Source organism: Camelus bactrianus, chromosome 7 (assembly GCF_048773025.1).
Source record: "Camelus bactrianus isolate YW-2024 breed Bactrian camel chromosome 7, ASM4877302v1, whole genome shotgun sequence".
NCBI classification, from domain to species: domain Eukaryota; kingdom Metazoa; phylum Chordata; class Mammalia; order Artiodactyla; family Camelidae; genus Camelus; species Camelus bactrianus.
This window is the reverse complement of record NC_133545.1, coordinates 36,910,491-36,932,415: the sequence shown is the minus strand read 5'-3', so window position 1 is coordinate 36,932,415 and position 21,925 is coordinate 36,910,491. Positions and strand designations below refer to the sequence as shown.

At 34.0% G+C, this 21,925-nt stretch overlaps 1 protein-coding gene across 2 annotated transcripts in view; it reads left to right on the top strand.

Annotated features, from left to right (window-relative positions):
• Positions 1 to 21,925, top strand: part of SEPTIN7 (septin 7) — a 69,244-nt gene that overhangs the window by 36,796 nt on the left and 10,523 nt on the right. For both annotated transcript variants that reach the window (XM_074367238.1, XM_074367237.1), the window contains exons 4-10: positions 1,723 to 1,823; positions 2,730 to 2,864; positions 7,995 to 8,112; positions 10,155 to 10,247; positions 11,424 to 11,520; positions 12,786 to 12,837; positions 19,514 to 19,639. In XM_074367238.1, the coding sequence (XP_074223339.1) occupies positions 1,723 to 1,823; positions 2,730 to 2,864; positions 7,995 to 8,112; positions 10,155 to 10,247; positions 11,424 to 11,520; positions 12,786 to 12,837; positions 19,514 to 19,639 (722 nt within the window). The remainder of the gene's footprint in view (positions 1 to 1,722; positions 1,824 to 2,729; positions 2,865 to 7,994; positions 8,113 to 10,154; positions 10,248 to 11,423; positions 11,521 to 12,785; positions 12,838 to 19,513; positions 19,640 to 21,925) is intronic.

Sequence of the window (21,925 nt, the reverse complement as noted above, 5' to 3'; positions counted from 1 at the left end):
TTACTTTTTTAATCTACAGAGAAATTAATACTAATATTTAATGTTCAGATTGCCAAGTGTATATGTTTGGTAGATAAATAAATATACTTATATTTGGGATGTTTAAAATTTTCACTGTTAGCTTACACTAGGATCAAAGCAGTCTGAAGACCATTGGTCTGAAAGATGAGAGCTTTACCTCTTATTTGTCTAGAGGACTGGAAGCCTCTTCATGGACATGCATGTCCAAATCTCAGTATTTTCAGTTTCAGCAAGTTTCTTTTTTGATAATATTCTTTTAACAAAACAATTTCTGATTACTCTCAACTTGTACTGTCACTAAGTCACATGCAGCTATTTAAATTTGAGTTAATTTAATTGAAATAAAATGAAACATTTAGTTCCTCACTTGCTCTAGTCACATTTCAAGGGCTAAGTAGGCACATGGGCAGGCAGCTACCATATTAGATAGTGGCGATATAGAACATTTCCATCATCTCAGAAAATTCTGTTGGACAGTGCTGCTACACACCTACTTGCTCAGCAATCTTAGTGTCAACTCCTCAGTCTCTTCATCCATCAGCTAGGTCTGTAAGAAAATGCCAAAGGGAAATGGAAAGACATAATCGTTTCTATAATCTGTAAAGGTGTACCAGATGTTTTCTACCTAGATATTAGTCACTTTTCCTTTCCAAACTCTGTTAATCAGCGTAAAGAATTGAAGTTGCTTTTCATGTGGTTACATTTCTCCCTTAAGTCTAGTTTATACCATCTTATGGCACATAACACTCAAAGTTTGAGTAATTCTTGCCTCTTAAGTTAGCCTATCAGCATGACTGGAACCTCTTAGTCTTAATAAACACTTGCTGTAAATTGAATGAAAGCCTATCTTTTTCTGGGAGAATGATTCCCCTTTTCTGTTTGAATCAGTGTTTGCTTTACCTAGCAGCAGCATATGCCCATGAATGATTTTTTACATTCTGGAACAAGAGATTGGGGTTCGATTGTTGGAGGAACTGTTGTTATCGTTTACATCCAATGCCTTTTCCCAAAGAAAAAACACTTTTACAAATTCTAAACAGAACTGAAGATTTTAATCTGAGTTAGTAGGATTTTACCCTACCAGAATACATGTTTTTTCAATGCCTGGACCTTTGCTGATTGCTTTGGCCTGAATATACAATAACACATTTGAAAAGAGAATTGGATCTTAGCCATAACATAAACACAAGTGTAAATAATTATAGCCATGCTGAGAAAGATTTGGGAATGATAATAAGTTCACTTGAGTAATTGGTTTGGACCAAACTAGATGGAGACAGTCCAGGAAAACATTTACTGTAAATGGTAGATTAGATGTACTTGTCTGATTAATTATATACTATGAATTACTTAATCATTCAAGCACATTGTTTAAGCACATTTGTATTACTAGATGTGCATTTAGGTTATATAAGTATTATATGGCTTTAGTGATTATTTCTATTTTATCATTCCTGTTTTCCTTCTTTATATCAACTGTGAGCCATAAACTCACTATTTACATATGTGCTTTTCTTTCAAGTAACCAAGACTTCTAAAGTCCACAGTAATTGATTCTAAAGAAAGAGTGGGGGTGGGTAGGTTTAGTTTGCAAAAAGCTTCCCAGTGGTTTTGATTAACACTTGTCTCCCTACCTCTTACCTTATAGGAAAATACAGGTATAATGTATGGTATTAATATCTGCACCAATGACTCTTACAGGTGGAACAATCCAAAGTTTTAATCAAGGAAGGTGGTGTTCAGTTGCTGCTCACAATAGTTGATACTCCAGGATTTGGAGATGCAGTGGATAATAGTAATTGGTAAGAAGGATTTTTCATTACTGTTTTCCATTGCATTTGGGAATAGTGGTGGTTGGACTTTTAAACATTTTAAATCCTTAACATTTTAAAACTTCTCATCTTGGCAAAGATCGCTCACTTTAAGTAATATGTCTTGGGTTCATATATCATCTTTGCCACTTACTTGTCAATGCTGCTTAACTTTGCCCTGAGTTCCTTTTCTGTAAAATGGAGATAATGCCTACCTTTGAATTATTTTGAAGACAAATTCTAGAAAAACATAGATAGAAGAATTCTCATTATTATGAGAAATTTAAAACTTTTCATTCTCTACTATAATTTTATCAATTTGTAGACTTTATTTTCTGTCACATCGTAATTTAAACCTGATTTTAGACCTTGTTTTCCAACAAGTCATAAGTGAAGAAAACATCCATGCATGACTTTCTATTTGGAAATAATACCTTAGTAGGTTATAAACAATATTTTAGTTTTTCTTTGAGTTCCGTATTGGTTTTGAAATAAATTTCTGTCAACTTTTAAAACACCTAAATAAGTTCATCATGAGGTTTCTGTATTGTTTAATCTTTTCGTTTGAAATGTAACACTCTTTGGATATAATTTTTCGTATTTTCAAGTGTCTCAGCATCATATACTTATCAATGCAAATAATATGATAACTTAGTTTTGTTTTGACTTTAAGCAGTTTCCTTTCATTTGGAAAGTTTAGAAATAATGAATCAAGATTTTATTCAACATTATGTATTTTTTTGAATCAGTATATGTGGAATAATTTAAGATGTCTTCCATTAGTTACATTGGTTTTGCTTATTTAAAATTTTTAATTATTCCTCTTTAACAGAGTCATCAGTGGTATATTTATATGCAGAATCACAACTTAATTATTTATCTATCTGCATCCTATAGCTGGCAGCCTGTTATCGACTACATTGATAGTAAGTTTGAGGACTACCTAAATGCAGAATCTCGAGTGAACAGACGCCAGATGCCTGATAACAGAGTGCAGTGTTGTTTATACTTCATTGCTCCTTCAGGACATGGGTCAGTACCTTGTTGCTTCTGATAACCATTTTTTTGTTGTTGTTTTATTATTACTCAACTTTGGGTGCTTATTTTAGTAATCCCTATCTGTTTGGAGTACATTTAACTATACCAGTTGTAAAGTTCCAAATTCCATTTAAAAATGGCTGATTCAAAAATCTTTTAAAGTCCTAGGTTAAGTTAACAATGATTTTACTTCTTAGTTTCTCATACGTAAGACTTTACCTGCTTCATGGAAAAGAATTTTTTTTTTCCATTGTGGTTTGATGTCTCAGTGTGGCTAATTTAGCTTTCATTTTAAATACCAGTCTGCCACTAATTGAACAAATAAGGAGAAACAGCCATAGCAATTAGCGTAGGCATATTCTATGAAACTCCAAAGATTTTTTTTTTTTTTTAATTTAATGGAAGTTGAGTTGATTTACAGTGTTGTGTTGGTTTCTGTTATACTGGACAAAACTCTAATTCAAAAAGATATATGCACCTCAGTGTCCAGATATGTTATTTACTATAGATCTGGTAGAGAATGTTACAACAAAGCTTAAATACCAAGGTTCTCATGTGCCATGTCTTTCTTCAGTAATCTACTTGTCTTCTGTTTCATCTTAGCTATCACAGTCACAGTGTTTATCCTGGGTGTCATATCCTGAGCACTAATCTTAATAGGAGTTAAAATTAAGATCTAGGTATCTAGACGTTGATCTGATCTGATTGTTCTGTTTGTTATTACAACCAGCCTGTACTCCTTTTTTTGTTGTTTGTACTTCTTTGTCATTTAAGTAGATATATGTGTCATTGGCAGCTGCAGATGTTTGTAATTACTCTTCTTAAATCTTTGGGTAAATGACTCAGCATAACTGAGGCACCTTATGGTTGTAACTCTAACCATCTCTCCACCGAAGACTGTTTTATACATCAGACTAAATAGTATTAAGTCATCTAACACCCAAATTACAGTAGTTTCTTCAAAAGAGTACCTTTCTCTTCTGTTTTATGCTTTTTTCATCACTTTTTTCTTAAATAGACTAGTGCCCATTTTCAGTATCTCACCTTAATTTATGTAGTTTTACCATTTTTGCACTGTTGGATTGTAGTGGTGCAAATGTTTTTTCTTTTATTTCTAATATTCCTCTATAATATTCTCAGAAGTTTATATATGTAAAGCACAAAATTGACTAATCTACTTAAAAAGTCAAAAAAAAAATCTCAAAAATACCACACTGTATAGCCTTTTGTGAGTACTTGTTAGCTTCTTCCTGAATTTTATACATTTTTTAGCATTCTAGTTTAATTTGTTAGGGCTTTTTCTGGAAGCCAACAGAGTAAAATCTTAACCTGCAGTTAAGTCAATAAAAATTTGTCAGTTTAGATCCAGTTTTATTATTTTAGATCATTTGGGCTCTCTCCAAGTTTTAGTAATTCTCATAAGATCACATTTCTCTTATCCCCTGAGGGAAGATATATTTCTTAAAATTGCATGGGAAATACAATTTTTTTTAAGAAAAAATTTTGATAGTATATGTACTTGCTTTGGGCCATTTATAATTTGTCACAAGGGATGAGAATTCAAAATTTTAATTTCTTACATATAAAAGTGTGCTTTTGAGTAGTTTCTCAGCTTAACTTATTTTTAGAAATGGAACAAAATTTTTGCCTATTGTTATGTGCTACTATGGATTAAGTAAAAGAATATGACACTGAATATTCTATAGAGAGTTCCAGATTCCCTGCTCACTATAGACTGAAATTCCAGGCAGCATAATAGATGGATTAGGACCTTTCTATCTTATCTGGGTACTCCTTTGGATTCCCCTTTTAGAGCCCCTTTTTGGAGTAATTGTAAATTGGTACAACAGTATATTTTCAGTGCCCACCACCCCACCCCACTAAGTATTAAACCTATTAAACATAGGGTTAGTTTATGATTTCAGCTGTTAGTGCTTTGTTTTCCTTGTTCAGGGTAACAAACTTGGACCATGAATTTTAAAATGATGCTTTTACAAACCTTTTAAATACTGATTGCCACATTGAAAAAACAATGTCATTCTGAGAAGAAGGTTTTTTCCCTTAGGAAAAAAAAATACATATATGTATGATATTATTATAAATATTTGTTATTTGCCCTGTAGTCATTATATTTATTTTGCTGTAGGCTTTGAGGTTGAATAGTCTTTTCCCTCTGATGTGGGTTTATCTTCTAGAAATTCTATAAAGGACTTTCCATTGTTTAAAAGCAACATTTAAAAACTGAATTTGTTGGAAAAGATGACCTGAAATAAAACTAAATGGACTGAGGAAAAATTTCAACCAGAATGTAATCTACATGTAAACTAAATATTTTCTACTGTTGATATTTTGTAAGCTTCTGAAATTTGTATTCTAATTTAAAAAGGCAAAAGGTTTTTTATCAGGGCTTTTATAAAGCTATATCTAAAGTTTAATTTTTTTTAACTGATTTACATCTTCTTCATGCAAGTATTTGGTTTTATATTTGAGAAGTTTGCTTTTCCAATTTCCTTGTCATTGTTATTTTCAAGTGTCTTTCTCCTTAAAAGTTGAAATAATATAATAAATATTCTTCAAATTTTTTATTTTTAAGTTTGATTTTAATATTTTATGTTAAATGCTCTTAAGATTAAACTCTTAGATTAACTAAATTCTTTTCTGTCACCAATTTAATGAGGTGGTAGTGATAGTAATTTAAATTTGTCATGAGTATAATCTGGAAAGTGAACCCTAAAAATTTACAAATCTGAGATTGATTGACAGGGTCGTAGCTTTTATATTTAGTGTTATATGTAATGATTGATGAAAACCAGCAAAACTTTAATTTTTTTCAAAAATGAATAGGTTTTTTTCAGTTAGCACTAATGAGGTAAGGGTGCTATTTACAGATAAGTATAGTGTTATTCCAGCCACACTCTCTTTTCTATAGTGTTTCCTGTTGTCTGAATGCCAGTATCAAAATCTGAAGGATTTAAGATGATGAGAATTAGAATAGGAGGTAGCTATCTTATTTCTCCATACCTGCCTCCCCCACTCCTTAGCCTTTCTTTCTGCCAGTCAGCATCACTACCATAAAGAGGTATGGTGTTATTTGTTACTAGAAAGGAATACCTCATTAGTCTCTGCGCCCCCAGTACCCTCAATACTGTATGTATTAAACTGTAGTACTCTAAGAGAACCCTAACAAGGGCTTTCTCTTTATTTTAAAGTGTTAGTCTGTAAAATTTATAATGAAATTAGAATGAAATTATTCCGATTTTCATCGTGTTTTATAAAAGTTAAGGAATACCACATTTCTATGCAAAATATTCTGTTATCTTCACTAATTTTTGTAGAATATTAATTTTTAGTCTACATTGTACTATAGATGTGACGAATATCTTTGGTTTTTATTTAAAGTTATTCAGAGATGGAAGGAAAATCACAGCAGCTTACTTTTTTAGTCAACAGATACTTGGGCATCTTCTCAAGTGTTGACATTGTACTCGGTATTGGAGATACAGATGAATGAATGAGACAAAGCCCTTGCTCTTAAATATCTTCTAGTGAGAAGATGGGAAAAACAAATACACAAGTAGGCAGTTACTATATGGCAAACTAAGTATTATGATCTCTTAGAAAGACACCTAGTCTTAGGGTAGAGAAGGATTCAGAGGAAATGAAAATTGTAAGCTGGGTTCTAAAGGACGAATAGGAATTAGGCAAGCCAAGTAGAAAGGGGATGGGAATGGTGCGTGTTCCTGGGAGAGGCAGCAGGCTATGACCAGAGGTCAAAGTACAGTGCTTTCAAGGAACTGTGAGTTCAAAAAGGCTGGCAAGTTAGATGTAGGATGTGGCAAAAGTGCTAAAGGATGCTAAGAGATGAGGACAGATGGAGAGGCTATGTCTTCACAGGACTTGTGGGCCACATTAGGTAAGGAATCTGGCCTTTAGTAAGATTTTCAATAAGAGAATGACTTGATCATATTTGGATTTTAGAAAGACCATTCTGACTGCAGTGTGCGTGGTTTGGAGGGAAACCAGATACATTCTTGTAATTATCTGTACCAAAAGTCTTGGGGCCCTGGACCAAAGTCATGGAAATGAAGATAAATGTATAAATATATTTATTTTCAGCAGGTCTTGGTTAATCTTTGGAATTGAAAATTAGAGGCAGGAGGAATCCTGGGTTTCAGCCTTGAGCAAGTAGGTGGATTGTAGTACCTTTCACTGAGATAGAAAATGCAGAAAGGGATGGGAAATTTGGGGGTTCATATGAGCATTCGGTTTTGAAGTTCCAAAATGGAATGTCCAAGTAGTATTTGCACTGGATGAATACAAGCCTGGAACGAAAGAGGGAGACCTGGCCTGGGTATAAAGACTTGGGAGTCATTGATCCATAGAGGATAATAGAAGTCACTGTAGTTAATGATAAGCATACAGAGTGCAGTGAGAAGAGAAGAGGACCTCCTAGAGAATTCTGAGGAACATACCTCTTAAGAGACTAGCTTACAAAAAGGATCCTGAAATATACCTGAAGTGAACAGCTCGTGTGAGAGAATAATGTCAAATGCTACATGATGGGCAAATTAAAAAATAATAGTTAACTCCTCAGTATTTATGAATTAGCTGCTACCAATTATATTAGCAGCATGCAAGTATTTGGTGACCTTCTTGAAAGTATAGTGACAAAGTGGAGGCAGCAGCCAGAGTGTAACAGGTAAAAAGGATAATGAAGAAGATTCTCTTATGAGCCCCTTCTCTGAGAAATATAGTTGGTAGCAAGAAGTTGAAAAGAACTACCATTTTTCATTTAAAAACAAAGATTTTCCAAATTTTGAGTAAGAAGAATAGAGACTATTGTAGGAAAGTCTATTAGGAGCCTTTCTGGTTTTTCTAATTCTTCTTTAGGGCCAAAACCCTATGACCAGGGTGTTCAAGGGCAGGAGTCAAAGCCTTCTTAGCCACTCCAATGCTTCTTGAAGTCCTGTTCTTCCTAACTGTTGCTGGCCCAATACATCTTCAGAGAGTGTTTCTGATGAGTAAGTAAAGTAGTTCCCATGTATTTAATTTAGCATTGGGAATGTGAAGAATCTATTCTCCCAAATTGATCAATCCAGTCATATTAAGTGTTGTGTATTTCAGACTTAAACCATTGGATATTGAGTTTATGAAGCGTTTGCATGAAAAAGTGAATATCATTCCACTTATTGCCAAAGCAGACACACTCACACCGGAGGAGTGCCAACAGTTTAAAAAACAGGTAAGCAGAATGAGCTTGAACTGTTGAGTTTCTAATATCATTCATGTAATTTGTAGATTTTTGTATTTTCAGTATAATGCGTTACAGTGTATTTCTCTTGCTACTTTACAATATGGTTGTTTATACTATGTTAAAAATAACTCTTGAAAATAATCTTCTGCTTTAGGTTTCTCCTCAGAGTCATAGTGCCCTTATCCTTTGTAAAGCACATCATTTTTACTGTATTTGTTATTTCTATCAGGAGTACATATTTCTCTTTTTATTTTACACTTACTCCCTTTTTTATTTTGTAATGTGCTGTTTCTAAGTTCAAATACTAATCGTATAATACATTTCTCCTCTTGTATCTTGATTTGTATGTATCTTTTTTTCTTTTAATTGAGGTACTGGGGATAGAACCCAGGACCTCGTACATGCTAAGCATGTGCTCTACCACTTAGCTATTACCTGCCCCACCCCTGCCCCCATTTGTATGTCTCTTGATTTGGAATTGTACTGAGAATATGAACTAAGAGATAAAAAAGATGAATAAGCAATGATCTCTACTTCCAGATCAGTCACATTGTAGTGGTTGTACAAGTTTTTTTTTTTTATGCTTAAAAAAAAGATTTTTAACCAGGGGTGTTTATCCCCCAGGAGTCATCTAGAGAACTTTCTCACAATAAGTTATTGGAGCATTTCTCTATCAATTGGTTCTGTAGATTAAGATGGGGCTTTAGTTTTTGTTATTTTGAAGATGCTTACTCAAGCCAATTTAATATACAGCCTCTGACTAAGAACCTCTGCTCTTGAGCTAGCTAGCTATTGTTCTTTTTTAATTCTAGTCATATATTTGACACTTCATCATTTATTCTTATGTTTTTTCCCATATAGACACATAACCCTGTTGTAAAAGACATGTGGTCCCATTTTTCTCAGTGACAATTTTACTTCTGTCTGGTTTAGTAACCACATAGCACATTTTGTTTAGGGACCTTTTACTGCTGCTGGGGACCCTTGAAGTGAATGTAACGTTGAAAATACCAGTACAGTCAGTGAGCTACTTACAGGTATATCATACAAGTATAGCCATCAGTTTGTTATGAGTTTGATTAGGGTATGTAATCAACATTATTTGGATGTCTGTATTCTGTTTAGAATTTGGAGTGATTTTGGACAAGATAATTTAATTTAATTAGGTTTATTTATTTATTTGGGGGCGGGTGGTACTGGGGATTGAACCCAGGACCTTGTGAATGCTAAGCAAGCGCTCTACTGCTTAAGCTGTATCCTCCCCACATGAGAGTTTAATTTAAATGAAGTCATTTCTGATGTTATTAATAAGCTGTCTTTTTTCCTGTCTTTTTTTATGCAGAAAAAAATTCTTAAAATAAATAATTCTTAAAAAATAATTCTCCTTATTAATTATTATTATTAACTCCTTAATTTATTATTATTACCTTCTTAATTTCCAGGGCATGTTTTCTCCCTGTGTGCTTGCCTGATCTTGTATCTGTTGCTCTTTAATTTGTGTATATGCACATGTACATGCAAGGATATTTTCTGATCAGTGTGCACATTTTTCTTCTGGAGCCAATGCTATACTTAGATTTACTTACCTTTGCTAAATTCTACTGAAAATTTTAGGTGAGTTTAAGCTCTGTTGATTCAGCTGAATAAAATAGTTGGTGAGAGTTTATCTAGAAAAAGTATCTCAGTCATTGTAAATAAATGACCTAAAGCCATTATAATAGAAATCAACTAGAGAAAGTCCTTTCTAGAATCTTACATCATTTTTAGAACTCTTTTGGTGTTACAACCAAATGACTTTAACACTTCTGAAATAATTGTATTTTGAGAATGGTATTTATTTGTCAACTTTACAGTTAAAAACAAAAAAGACCAGCATTGTACTTTGGTTTTAGATTACAGTTTTGCATTATTGAAAAACAGTAAAGGATCTGGAGCTAAGGACTTAGGAATTTAAGAAGGGTATAATAAAAATAAAGCTAATGTATTGAAATTATGTGTGGTGCTTTTGCTAACTTCCTCTTTCATTTTAGATAATGAAAGAAATCCAAGAACATAAAATTAAAATATATGAATTTCCAGAGACAGATGATGAAGAAGAAAATAAGCTTGTTAAAAAGATAAAGGTAAGTTCATTCTCATATATATACTAAAATGTTTTAGGGCCTTAATAACACTGTAATATCTGCTGGAAAGACCAAAAATGTCAGTGTTTTTAAATAGTTGACTCACAGAATAAATAGGGAGATTATTCAGTGTTGAATTCAACTTTGTGATTAACCTTGTCGATTAGCTGTTATGTATAATAAAGCATTTTATGGAATAGAGAGATAAAATAATTCTGGTCTCCATGTGGTTTTCGATTAACTGATTTCATGTTTTATAATTTTCCCACTTAAAAAACAGGTAATGAGAGAAAAAAGGGGGATAATGAGAAGGGAGAGGATTTGTTATTAAGCACTGTTATGCTTAATCTTTGTTTTAAGAGCCAAAAATATGTTTTCTTTTGTCCTTTTATAAGGATCAACCAAAAATCCATACCAACATAATTTTCTGTATTTTTAATTTATAGTGGTTTCCTAAGTACACTGGACCTTAAAATGATGTATTGATTAATGGCACTATGTAAGCAGATAACTATCTTGGAATAATAAAATATTTGGACCTGATTAATGAAAAATTTCTGAGGTTTTATAAAAATAAAAGTTGTATGTTTTGTATATCCTTATATATTTCTGGGAGCTACAAGAATTTGAAACACTACTCTGAGTTAGTCTGGATGAATACAAATGCAGTCCCCCAGATCTAGAGTTCCAAAGGTAGAGTTTAGCATGCGTAATATTCTCTGCTTCCAGGGCTGTTAGGGTTGGTTTGTGATCAGGTACGAAGGCTAGTAAAAGTCTCATTTTTTCCCTCTAACTGCCAATATATTTTTTACCCTTGAAAAATTTTCCAGTATGGGACAGCTTCTTTTTGGAATGATTTTGCAACAAATAATTTGATTGGTATATGCCTTAATATTTAAGAATATTTTCAGTGAAAACATAATTTTATTAATTGTTTATGTTGTTTACATAATTCCATGTAAATAACAGTTTACCAAATAGTAATTGAATGGCCTATGAAAGTAAATGCAGAAACTATCAGGGTAATTTTTTTTCTTGTATGTTGAGTAATGTAACTCCTTTATTCTTGAATTTGAGAGGTATACATAATAATAAAATACAGAGATGTATTTGAATAAGAACATTTTGTTTTATACATATTTATATGTATTTGAACAAGAACACTTTGTTTTATAGGACCGTTTACCTCTTGCTGTGGTAGGTAGTAATACTATCATTGAAGTTAATGGCAAAAGGGTCAGAGGAAGGCAGTATCCTTGGGGTGTTGCTGAAGGTAAGGTTTTCTTCAGTGAATGGCTTTCTGTAAGATCTCACAAATGTGATTTAAAAAAATTTGTATTCATAGTAAGTAGTATAATATGCATACTACATTGATATAGTCTAGATTTTCAAAGATAGTTGTGAATTCAGTTTCGTTGAGTCTTATTTCCTCATAAGTACATTCAGATTAATCAGACCTTGTGTCTACTAAGCCAGGCAAATATGTGTTAAATCCTAACGTTTTAGAACTTTAGAAGTCACTTGTCCATACCCGCCCTCCCACCTCTGCCCTACCATTAGGTCTATTCCTGTTTTCGTGTTTGAAAAAACACTTATAATGAATGGGCTCTTTACTGGGGCTCAAAGATTGCTTCCAAAGTATCTAATAACCTTCTGAAATTGAAAACAATTTTGGAAAAAAGGCCTATCATTTTTATCTGAGTCTCAGATAGTTCCAGGACGTCACAAATGATTGAGAACGACTGTCAGAAACCCAATTAAAACAGTGTTTTTAAACAGTTGACTTACAGAATAAATAGTTTCCTCTTTTCAGGACAAAAGTCACCTTTTTTGGCATCATATCTTTAGAGTAAAAAATTTCATTATTAATAGATTCTCTACTAATTTTTTTAAGGAGTTTTAAACAACAATAAAATCTTAGTTATAACATCAAACCACAGATGTTTCCCCAAATTTGTTTATTACACTAGTTTAACCTAGTATTTAATCTTCTGTGTTGTAGTAACTTGGAACCAAGATTGAGTCATAATTGTTCTATTTGTTGGTATTGCTTTGAAAAATTATGTAATTTTTAGGATATTTTCCAAGCTACCGCTCTTATCAGTGACTTTCCCCACCAGTGACACTATACTCATTTCCAACTCTCTGTCATCCCCATGTAACCTTTAGTTGCTGAGCTGAGGCTTTAAAACTTGTACAGCTCTAGAAATATGCATGGAAGAAATTGCTTTGTATCTATAGTTTTAGGTACCCCTCCACCCTTGGCTCAAATAGTATAACTGTTAGTGATACATTTTTAAAAATAAAGAACCTCAATATTCTTGGCTCATCATTTCATTTTGGTTACCTTAAGGAGGTTTTTCTAAAGTGTTCCCTGCCCCCTCCCGCCCCCAACACTAAACTATGCTGTAATGTTAAATCCTAATGAAAAATTGATCTAAACTATTTTTCATATTCTCTCATTATTGTTATACCCAATTATCTTTAAAGGGACTGGATTTAGTGGAAATAATATATGTGGTCTTTTTTTTTTTATAGTTGAAAATGGTGAACATTGTGATTTTACAATTCTAAGAAATATGTTGATAAGGTAAGTGTAAGCAGTTATGAAAATAATAAATTTTTTCTTTCTCTAAATAAGATTAGAGTGAGACAGATTTATTTTTTTGCCTTCTATAAATTTAGCTAATTTAAATTAGTATCTTCATTCTAGCAGTAAAGTGACCACTGCATAGAGACAACTTGGATTATTTTGCTAAGGTGGTAAAGTTGTGAGCAAAAATACAAAATAGGCTTTGTGGCTAGGGATATATAGGAAAGTCATTTATCATTATACCTTGTGTTGAGGTTTAACACTGAAGGAGTTATGGAAAGTGGGAAGGAAAAGGCTTTTGCTCTTCTTTAATGTGAAAACTGGAAAGGAAGGCTGAGTTTTGGGTCAAAAGCTGAACTTTGAATATTTAAAAGTTCCCAGCCTAGTAACTGGTAAATGGAGCATTTTTGTTACTCGAACCATGTGAACAAAACCAGTCTTCCGCCCAGGTGGGAAAACATTACTCATAAATTCCTTCCTCATGCCATTTCATACCCTTTTGTTACTTATCTTGCATCTTGCTTGCTTTTCCAGACCCTCGCTACGTACTGGTCTCTTCAACCTCCAGTTCTGTGTGGTTGTCTTAAGTTGATGTCTATTCCTTTTCATACTCCTGTCTACTTTCCCAATACACAGGAATCTTTTTAGCTAAGTAGAAGTAATAACAAGCATATTGATAATTGGAAGTCATGGAACAACACAGGATCATTCTTAAAAGTGAGGGGGCAAATTTAAGTGAGTCTTGCTACCTCAAGAAATACAAGAGATGAAGTAGAATTTGAAATCAAAGAGATTGCCATGTAATTGGTTTTTCTCAAAGGAGCTCATGACCAAATGTTTTGATAGAAAGTAGATGACAGGGTTGATTCAGCCATTGGGGTTACCAAGCCTCACACAGTGAAAGAAAAGTAAATGCACGTGAAAGGATAATAATCATCGGTCTTGGTTTTGAGAATACAACACTTCAGATTCTATTACGATCTCTTTCCTTTCTCTACATTTTTAAGATGTGACTTCAGAAGAACTAATAATCTCTTATGACATTATATATGTAAGGAATGTTTCACAAATATTAATTGCCAGTGCATTCCCTCTGATTTTATTCATTTCCTCAATTTTAAATCTTCTATGCTACTTGCCGAGTGCTTGACACAGTGATATTCTATGACTTTGTTTTATGTGTTTTAAAAATATGCAATCAATAATTATCTGTATGCCTAAAACACTGTTGAAAGGAAGGCTAGTTACTGCGTCACAAGCTAGAATTTGAACATTGGAAAGTGCAAACGAAGCCTGGCATCTACTGAGTGGGACTCACTAGTATAGAAGCATTACAAGTAAATGGACCATTCTTGCAGGAAGATTTAGTCCAGGAGAGCAACAAGACAATCATACATGTATAAAAATATTTTTTAAAAATCCAAAATTATGTAATATATAAGTAGGTATGCACTGTGATGAGGCTACTTAGATGTATTAAATTCAGAGTAAGTGGTATGTTATGGAGTGGATCAGATAGGAAAGGATTCATGGAAATAGATGCCTTATGATGGATTAGGATAAATAGATAAATATAGTCATTAAATGTTTATTTGTGAGATTGAGACTGGTCCTATTTAACGTTTTTTGTTTGTTTTTTAAAAAGTATTTAACTGAAATATAGTGGATTTACAATGTGTTAGTTTCTGGTGTACAGCAGAGTGATTCACTTATATGTATATATACATTCCTTTTCATATTCTTTCTCATTAGAAGTTACTACAAGATATTGAATATAGTTCCCTGTGCTATACAGTAGTTCTTGTTGCTTATCTATTTTATATATAGTAGTTAGTGTCTATAAATCTCAGAACTCCCTCCCTACCCTCTTCCCTCTCACCCCCAGAACCATACGTTTGTTTTCTGTGTCTGTGAGTCTATCTCTGTTTTGTAAATAAATTCATTTGTGTTCTTCCCACCACAAACATATAAGTGATATCATAATGGTGTTTTTCATTCTCTTTCTGGTTTACTTATTATGATGATCTCCCAGATCCATCCATGTTGCTGCAAATGGCATTATTTTATTCTTCTTTAATGACTGAGTAGTATTCCAGTGTATGTATATACCACAACTTCTTCATCCAATCATCTGTCAGTGGACATTTAGGTTGCTTCCATGTCTTGTCTATTGTCAGTAGTGCTGCTGTGAACATTGGGGTGCATGTATCTCTTTTCTTGTGGTTTGATGACTAGAGAAGTTCCTTTAACATTTGTTGTAAAGCTGGTTTGGTGGTGCTGAATTCTTTTAGCTTTTGTTTATGTGTGAAACTTTTGATTTCTCCATCAAATCTGAATGAGAGCCTTGCTAGCTAAAGTATTCTTGGTGGTAAGTTTTTCCCTTTCATCAATTTAAATATATCATGCCACTCCCTTCTGGCCTATAGAGTTTCCACTGAAAAACTAGCTGATAACCTTAATGGGAGTTCCCTTGTATGTTATTTGTTGGTTTTCTCTTGCTGATTTTAATATTTTCTCCTTATCCTTAATTTTTGTCAATTTGATTACTATATGCCTCTGTGTGTTCCTCTTTGGGTTGATCCTGTGTGGAACTCTCTGTGCTTCCTGAACTTGGGTGACAGTTTCCATTCCCAAGTTAGGGAGGTTTTCAATTATTATCTCTTCAAATATTTTCTCAGGTCCTTTCTCTCTCTCTTCACTTTCTGAGGCCCTTGTAAGGCAAAAATTAGTGTGCTTCATGTTGTCCCAGAGTTCTCTTAAACTATCCTCATTTCTTTTCATTCTATTTTCTTTTTTCTCTTCTGTGGTAGTGATTTCCACTAATCTATCTTCTGGCTCACTAATCCATTTTTCTGCCTCATTTGGTCTATTCCTGGTTCCTTGTGGTATATTATTCATTTCAGTAATTGTATTCTTCAACTCTGTTTCAGTATTCCATATATTTTCTAACTCTTTGCTAAAAACTTCCCCCTGTGCATCTATACTCCTGAGTTCTCTGAACATCTTCACCATCCAACCTCTTTCTCGGCTAGATTGCCTATCTCTTTATCACTTACTTCTTCTTCTGGAATTTTATCTTGTGCCTTGCTTGGCATGGAAGATATTCCTCTGCCTCCTCATATTGTCTGTCTTTCTACTTGTATTTTTAGGTAGGTTAGTTATGTTTCTCAACCTTGGAGAAGTGGCCCTCTGTGGGAGATGTCCTGTGCGTCCCAGAAGTACACTCCTCTCTTGTCACCCAAGGGCCAGGATCCAGCCGGTCCCAGAGTAGAGTCTGGCCTGCTTTTGTGGATTCCTTCCACAAGCTTTGGGATTGTTATTTTCTTATTTCTGGTATCTGCCTCCTGGTGGATGAGGCTGGACTAGAGGCTTATGTGGGTTTCCTGGCTGGAGGAGTCAGGTTCCTGCTCACTGCTCAGTGGAGCTTGGTTCTGGACCTCTGGTGGATAGGGCAGTGTGTAGAGGCATTTGTGGCTCAGGAAGTCTGCTGATGGGTGGGGCTGTATTCCCACCCAGTATGTTGTTTGGCCTGAGGCATCCCAACACTTAAGCCTACAGGGGCTAGGTCTTAGTGCTAATGACCCAGGCAAAATGTCAGCCTCCAGGAAAGCTCATGTAGATGAATACTCTCCGAATGTCCACCACCAGCTTTTATGTCCCCAGGGTGAGCCACAGCTGCCCCCTATCTCCCCTGGAGACCTTCCAAAACCAGCAGGTGGGTCTGGCCCAGGTTCCTATGAAATCACTGCCTCTGCCCTTGGACCCAGCATGAGCGAGATTCTGTGTGCACTTCCCAAGAGAGTGAAGTCTCTGTTTCCGCCAGTCCTGTCGGGCTCCTGGGGTTTAGCTCTGTTGGCCTTCAAAACCAGATGTTCTGGGGTCTCCTCCTAACGTCGAAACCCTGAGCTAGGGAGCCTGATATGGGGCTCAGAACTCTCACTTCTGTGGGGGCCTCTGTGACTTAATTATTCTTCAGCTTCTATGTTGCCCACCCAGGGGTTTTGGGACCTGATTATATCGCACGCACACCCTTTCTAGCATCCCACTGTGGTTCCCTCTTTATGTTTCCAGTTGAAGAAGATCTTTTATGTTAGGGTCCAGTCTTTTTTTTTTTTTTTTTTTTTTGATGGTTGTTTAACAGTCAGTTGTAGTCATAAGGAGGGACAAGCTTGTGGTCCTACTACAAATTGCTATCTTGACCAGAAAAAATCCTATGTAACACTTTTAACAATGAGTACGATGGAGATATTGGCTTCAACTCCTTGAGGTAGATGGTTAAGCAATTTTGCTTAATAAAAAATTCATTCATTTGTTAAATGTGCTGTAACACACTTGTTTTTCTTTCCTAAGGCATAAATGTTCACTTATGCTAGATGTTCACTTTGCTTCTTAACACAATTTTTCATTTATAGATTTTGCAGTGAAATATGTAAAACATTCTTGAAAAGTATTATTCATTGAAAATGATAACTTTAGGAATATTTTACCTTATTGCCTTTCCTTTTAACTTTGGAGTAAAGGTGAGAAAGATGTATATTTAATGTCTTATTAAATATTGTCTTTAAGATAAAGGCAGTCAGTGGACACTTGAAGGAAATATCAATACCAGTATTCCAGATGTCAATTCCAAGTAATTGAAATCATGTAGATTTAAGTTAAGAATAGAGGTTGCTCCTAGTAGAGACTCAAGTTCAAAGCAGTGTCATTTTACTGATTAAGAGAACTGGCTGTGGCAGACAAACCAAGGAGTGGAGAGAAGGAAAACTTGGTAAAAAATAGTTTCAGGATGTAGCAACGGACAGTGCAGAAATCAAGTAGGGAAGGAATACAGAAGGAGAGAAGAGAGTGCTGTCTTGTCAACAATGGGAGTGGAAAAGATGGATAAACTCCCAAAACTGTGGAGAAAACTATATTACTAATTATCTAATTAAGAGTGGAGTAATGGGTTGAAACTTATAAAGTAAAGCATGTTTAATTAAGTGGAAACACAGACTTTTATATCTGGGAAAAAACCAGAACCAGGTGGGATTTTAGTGAAAGGGAAGAATCTTTCATTATCTAAAATGTAAGAAGACATTAACAAAAATAGCTTAACAACTAGTTATTTTTTTCCACATCTTATATTTCGGCTACTAAGTACTTTACCTCTGATCCATTAATGATTTTTCAGTGATACAATGATGAGATAATATATATTTAAAATTACAAAAAGATTGTTTTATATTGGCAGTTTGTTTTGATTATTCTCTACTTAGAGAAATTGATAACAGTAATTTATTCAAGAAAGTCAACAGTGTTTATCATATCTTAGCTTCAAATCAATTTTTAAGGGCCTGTTATGTGCTATCTGTGGCAAGAGTACAAAAGGTGATGGCATGTTTCTTGTAAAATGGGGTGTTTACAATTAGTTGAAGAGGTTATATTGTGTCTCCTGTAACATACACTGGTACCAAAAAACTGAGTGACAGCCAAAGAGAAAATTGTCAAGACTGAGACGAGTTCCTAAAGCAGTAGAACTTAGAAGTTTGAGAGTCAGTGATAGGTTAACCTGAGCTGTTCTGTCCCAACTATTAGATATGCTACGAGTAAGGAACTGCCTGACTTGACTGAAGTAGAGAGGGATGGAGCTTTAGGTGTAACTCTAATGGCCATAGAGAGGATATTATTCATCAAGGGACAGAGTATAAAGGGAGATGAATCTTGTGGAAAACCCAGACTCAGAAATAGGAGGAATAAACCATCAGAGAACTGAATGGAAATGTCTGATAGTAGGAGATGAACCAGAGTAATTGAACATCACATTGTATTCACAAAGGCAAAAGTAATAGTAAGTTTTCTGGGTATCAGAAATAAAAACAGAGTAACACTTTTATGTTTGTCTCCCAGAAGGGAGTTTTGGTAAGGTGGTAGAGATGAAAAGTGAGAGATGGCAAGTGCAGGAATGGATGATGAGAAAAGAGAAAATGAAGTGATAACAGAGTCCTGCCACACCATATATATCCAGAACACCACATTGGTAAAGAATACCACAGAGCAGCTCAGGGAGTCTCTTAGCATCTTGAATCTTTAAGGGATGATGAAATTGTCGCATACATTGTATAGTTATTTCCTGTGTATTGATTTTGTATATGATAGAAGTGCAATGAGCAGACATTCATTTAGCCAAAATACCACATTTACTGGACAATTTGAATAAACAGAAGATTACTCAATATTAAAATCTCCCAGTTTAAATCCAACTTGATATGTGATATGAAGTATCCCCTTGCATTACATGAGTAAAAACTCAAATATTAATGATATTGCTAAAAGAAAAGCAATTTCTTTTAGGTTTTATGAACTTCAGTAGGAGCTAATCTACTTTCCCTACTTGAGTAAAAACATATACCATAAAGGTAAATACTCTTGTAGAAATGTCATTCTTTAGTAATTGCTTGAGGGGCTTTATGGCTCCTGTGCTTTCATTTGGAACCTAAATTTCCTTTGGTGTCAAGTTACCACATTGTATCTTGCTCTGCCTTGAGTGTGAATGAAGACAGATGAATGCCATCATCCTTAAGAACAGTCTTCTGCTTGTTTTAAGTCTGAAATTTTTGTTTTGGTGAAATTTTAAATTTACACCAAAGCTTTTGTAATAGTTGCAAACTCTTGATGTGTTATTTATTTATGACAGAACACACATGCAGGACTTGAAAGATGTCACTAATAATGTGCACTATGAGAACTACAGGAGCAGAAAACTGGCAGCTGTGACTTATAATGGAGTTGATAATAACAAGAATAAAGGGCAGCTTACGAAGTAAGTATACATCGTTTCCTCCAGAAGAGGTATTATTTATGTAGTGAATAATTGTATTGTTTCGTTTTCATCAGATTCCTCTTGGCTACTGAATAGAAAATTGGGATACTGTTCTTTATGCACAACAGCAGACATTTATACTGTTAAGCTTTTGTTTGTTGGAGGAAGTGTAGTTTTATTACCTTGTTCCTTAGGTGAAAGAGCCATGCATTCTCTTCTGGTCATTTGCCATCATCTTAATAATCTATATACCACACATTTAGCAGATCCCCAATTAGAAATCAAACAGCTCCTTTAGCAAAATTTTTTTTAAAGGAAGAGAACAGTTACTACCAAGTAACCCTTAACTCACTTTACTCTTGAGATAAACGTCCCATAGTCTCTTTAAAGAGACTAAACATAGAGCTTCTACCTTTTATTATGTCTTTTTAAAATAAACCATTTTGATAAGCAAGTGTTTACTAACTGGTTATATAGAAATAAGGGACAGGACCAAACAAAAGGAGTAGTTAGATTAATGTAGTCTTGGTTACCTCCTCTATTCCTGTTGTACATTTTCAGGGAGTAGATTAGCTGGAGTTTGGATTTCTCCTGTTGGTTATTAGTGGTGTGAGTGACTACTGAATATACAGCTTCACCCAGCCAAGCTCATATCCTCAAGCTGTGGTGGTCTTATGGTGGTGCAGGGAAAAGAGATGTGTGAGGAGGCTGGTGAGTTAGCTGTTACAGACTTGGTAACCGTGTATGTGCCCTGTTTTTCCTTTATTTGGGGCTGTTGAAGATCATAAGTATTATGAAGACAATTTTTTGCAATGTATGTACATTTTTAGCCAGGTGTTAACCCACTGTTAGAGGATAATCTTGAAAGATCATCTGTATAATAAATAATGACAAAGGCAAGTTCTCAAAGTAGTAATACTGTGTTTTACAGTGGTCAACATTCCTTATAATGGAAAAGAAAATCATTCCTTTTTTCTTTTTCAGTTATGTCTCCACAGTGGCCCTAATTCAGTAAGGAAGCACCGAAAGCATTAACAATTATTGGCAAAGTCCTAAACAGTTCTCTTTTAAAACTGATCGTAGACCTAACTCTATGTTTATTTTCTTCCATATTTTCCTAATGATGTTTGGATCATAGCCCCAATCTCTTTCTTAACTTTGAGTTTCTTCTTATAGAGCTGTTAGCATGCTTATTTGAGGAACTTTATTGAACAATCTCTAGATTTTCTGGTTTCAGAGATCTCCTGAGAGTAATTCTTAAAAAGGTAAATTTCTAGGCTCAATCATTAGCAAGAGATTCTGATTCAGTAAATGTGGGATGAGTCTAAAGGTTTGTGGTTTTAATGAGCGCCTAAATGGTTTTGATATAGGTGATTAGTAACGCATGTTTTGCAGAACACTGACTTATGGGAATTTACTACTGCTGTTTTAAAAATTGATTTGGTTTTTTATATTTAAAAGACAATATTTTATTTGAGGCAAGATTCAGTGCATGAGAAAAAGGCAAGAATTTTTAATTTCTTTTTAGCAAAATTTTTATTAGACAACTTTAGCACAAAAATATAAGGATCTGTCTAAGTAAATATTGTTCACAAAATTTGAATCCATTTTAAGCATTTCACTAGCTTATGAATTTTTTAACTGTTTGAAAGAAAAACATACACAATTAAAGCCACTGGTAATTTTATAATATGTTAAAGGAAAATGTACTATCAGTTTGATTTTTTTCTTTTAAACGTTTATTCATGTGTTAGAAATAAATTTTTTTCCATAATTCAAATATAAGTCTTTTAAAATAGTGCCATTGGGATATTTTTGCAGTTGGATGAAGGTAAGTAATTCAGAGAAAAATAGTAAACCTTTTAGTGTTGTTAAAAATGCTTCTGCATATACAGAATTCTAGTGTGGATTACTTGAGTTAAACTATAACCCAAGTGAAAACATAAAAAGTAGAATTCTATTGGAAATGTATTTCTTAATGAGATTAATCATGTCTAAACTTTGCCTGTGAAAATAATAATAAAATTTGTACTGCTAAAAGTCATATTGCTCCAGGAGTTAGTATTTTATTTTAAGTAAATAGAAAAATAAATATTTTTAAAGATTGTACCAACTGGGGAATGGCTGTAATTGGAACAGATACTGATATATGATTTGTTAAATTAGAGTTTTACTACTTTATTGAATGACACATACTGAATCTGAAAGAAGTCAGTTGGAAGTCTTACACTTTGGTTATATCTAATACTGTCTTGAAAATATTAGCAATTTCAGAAAACATTTCAG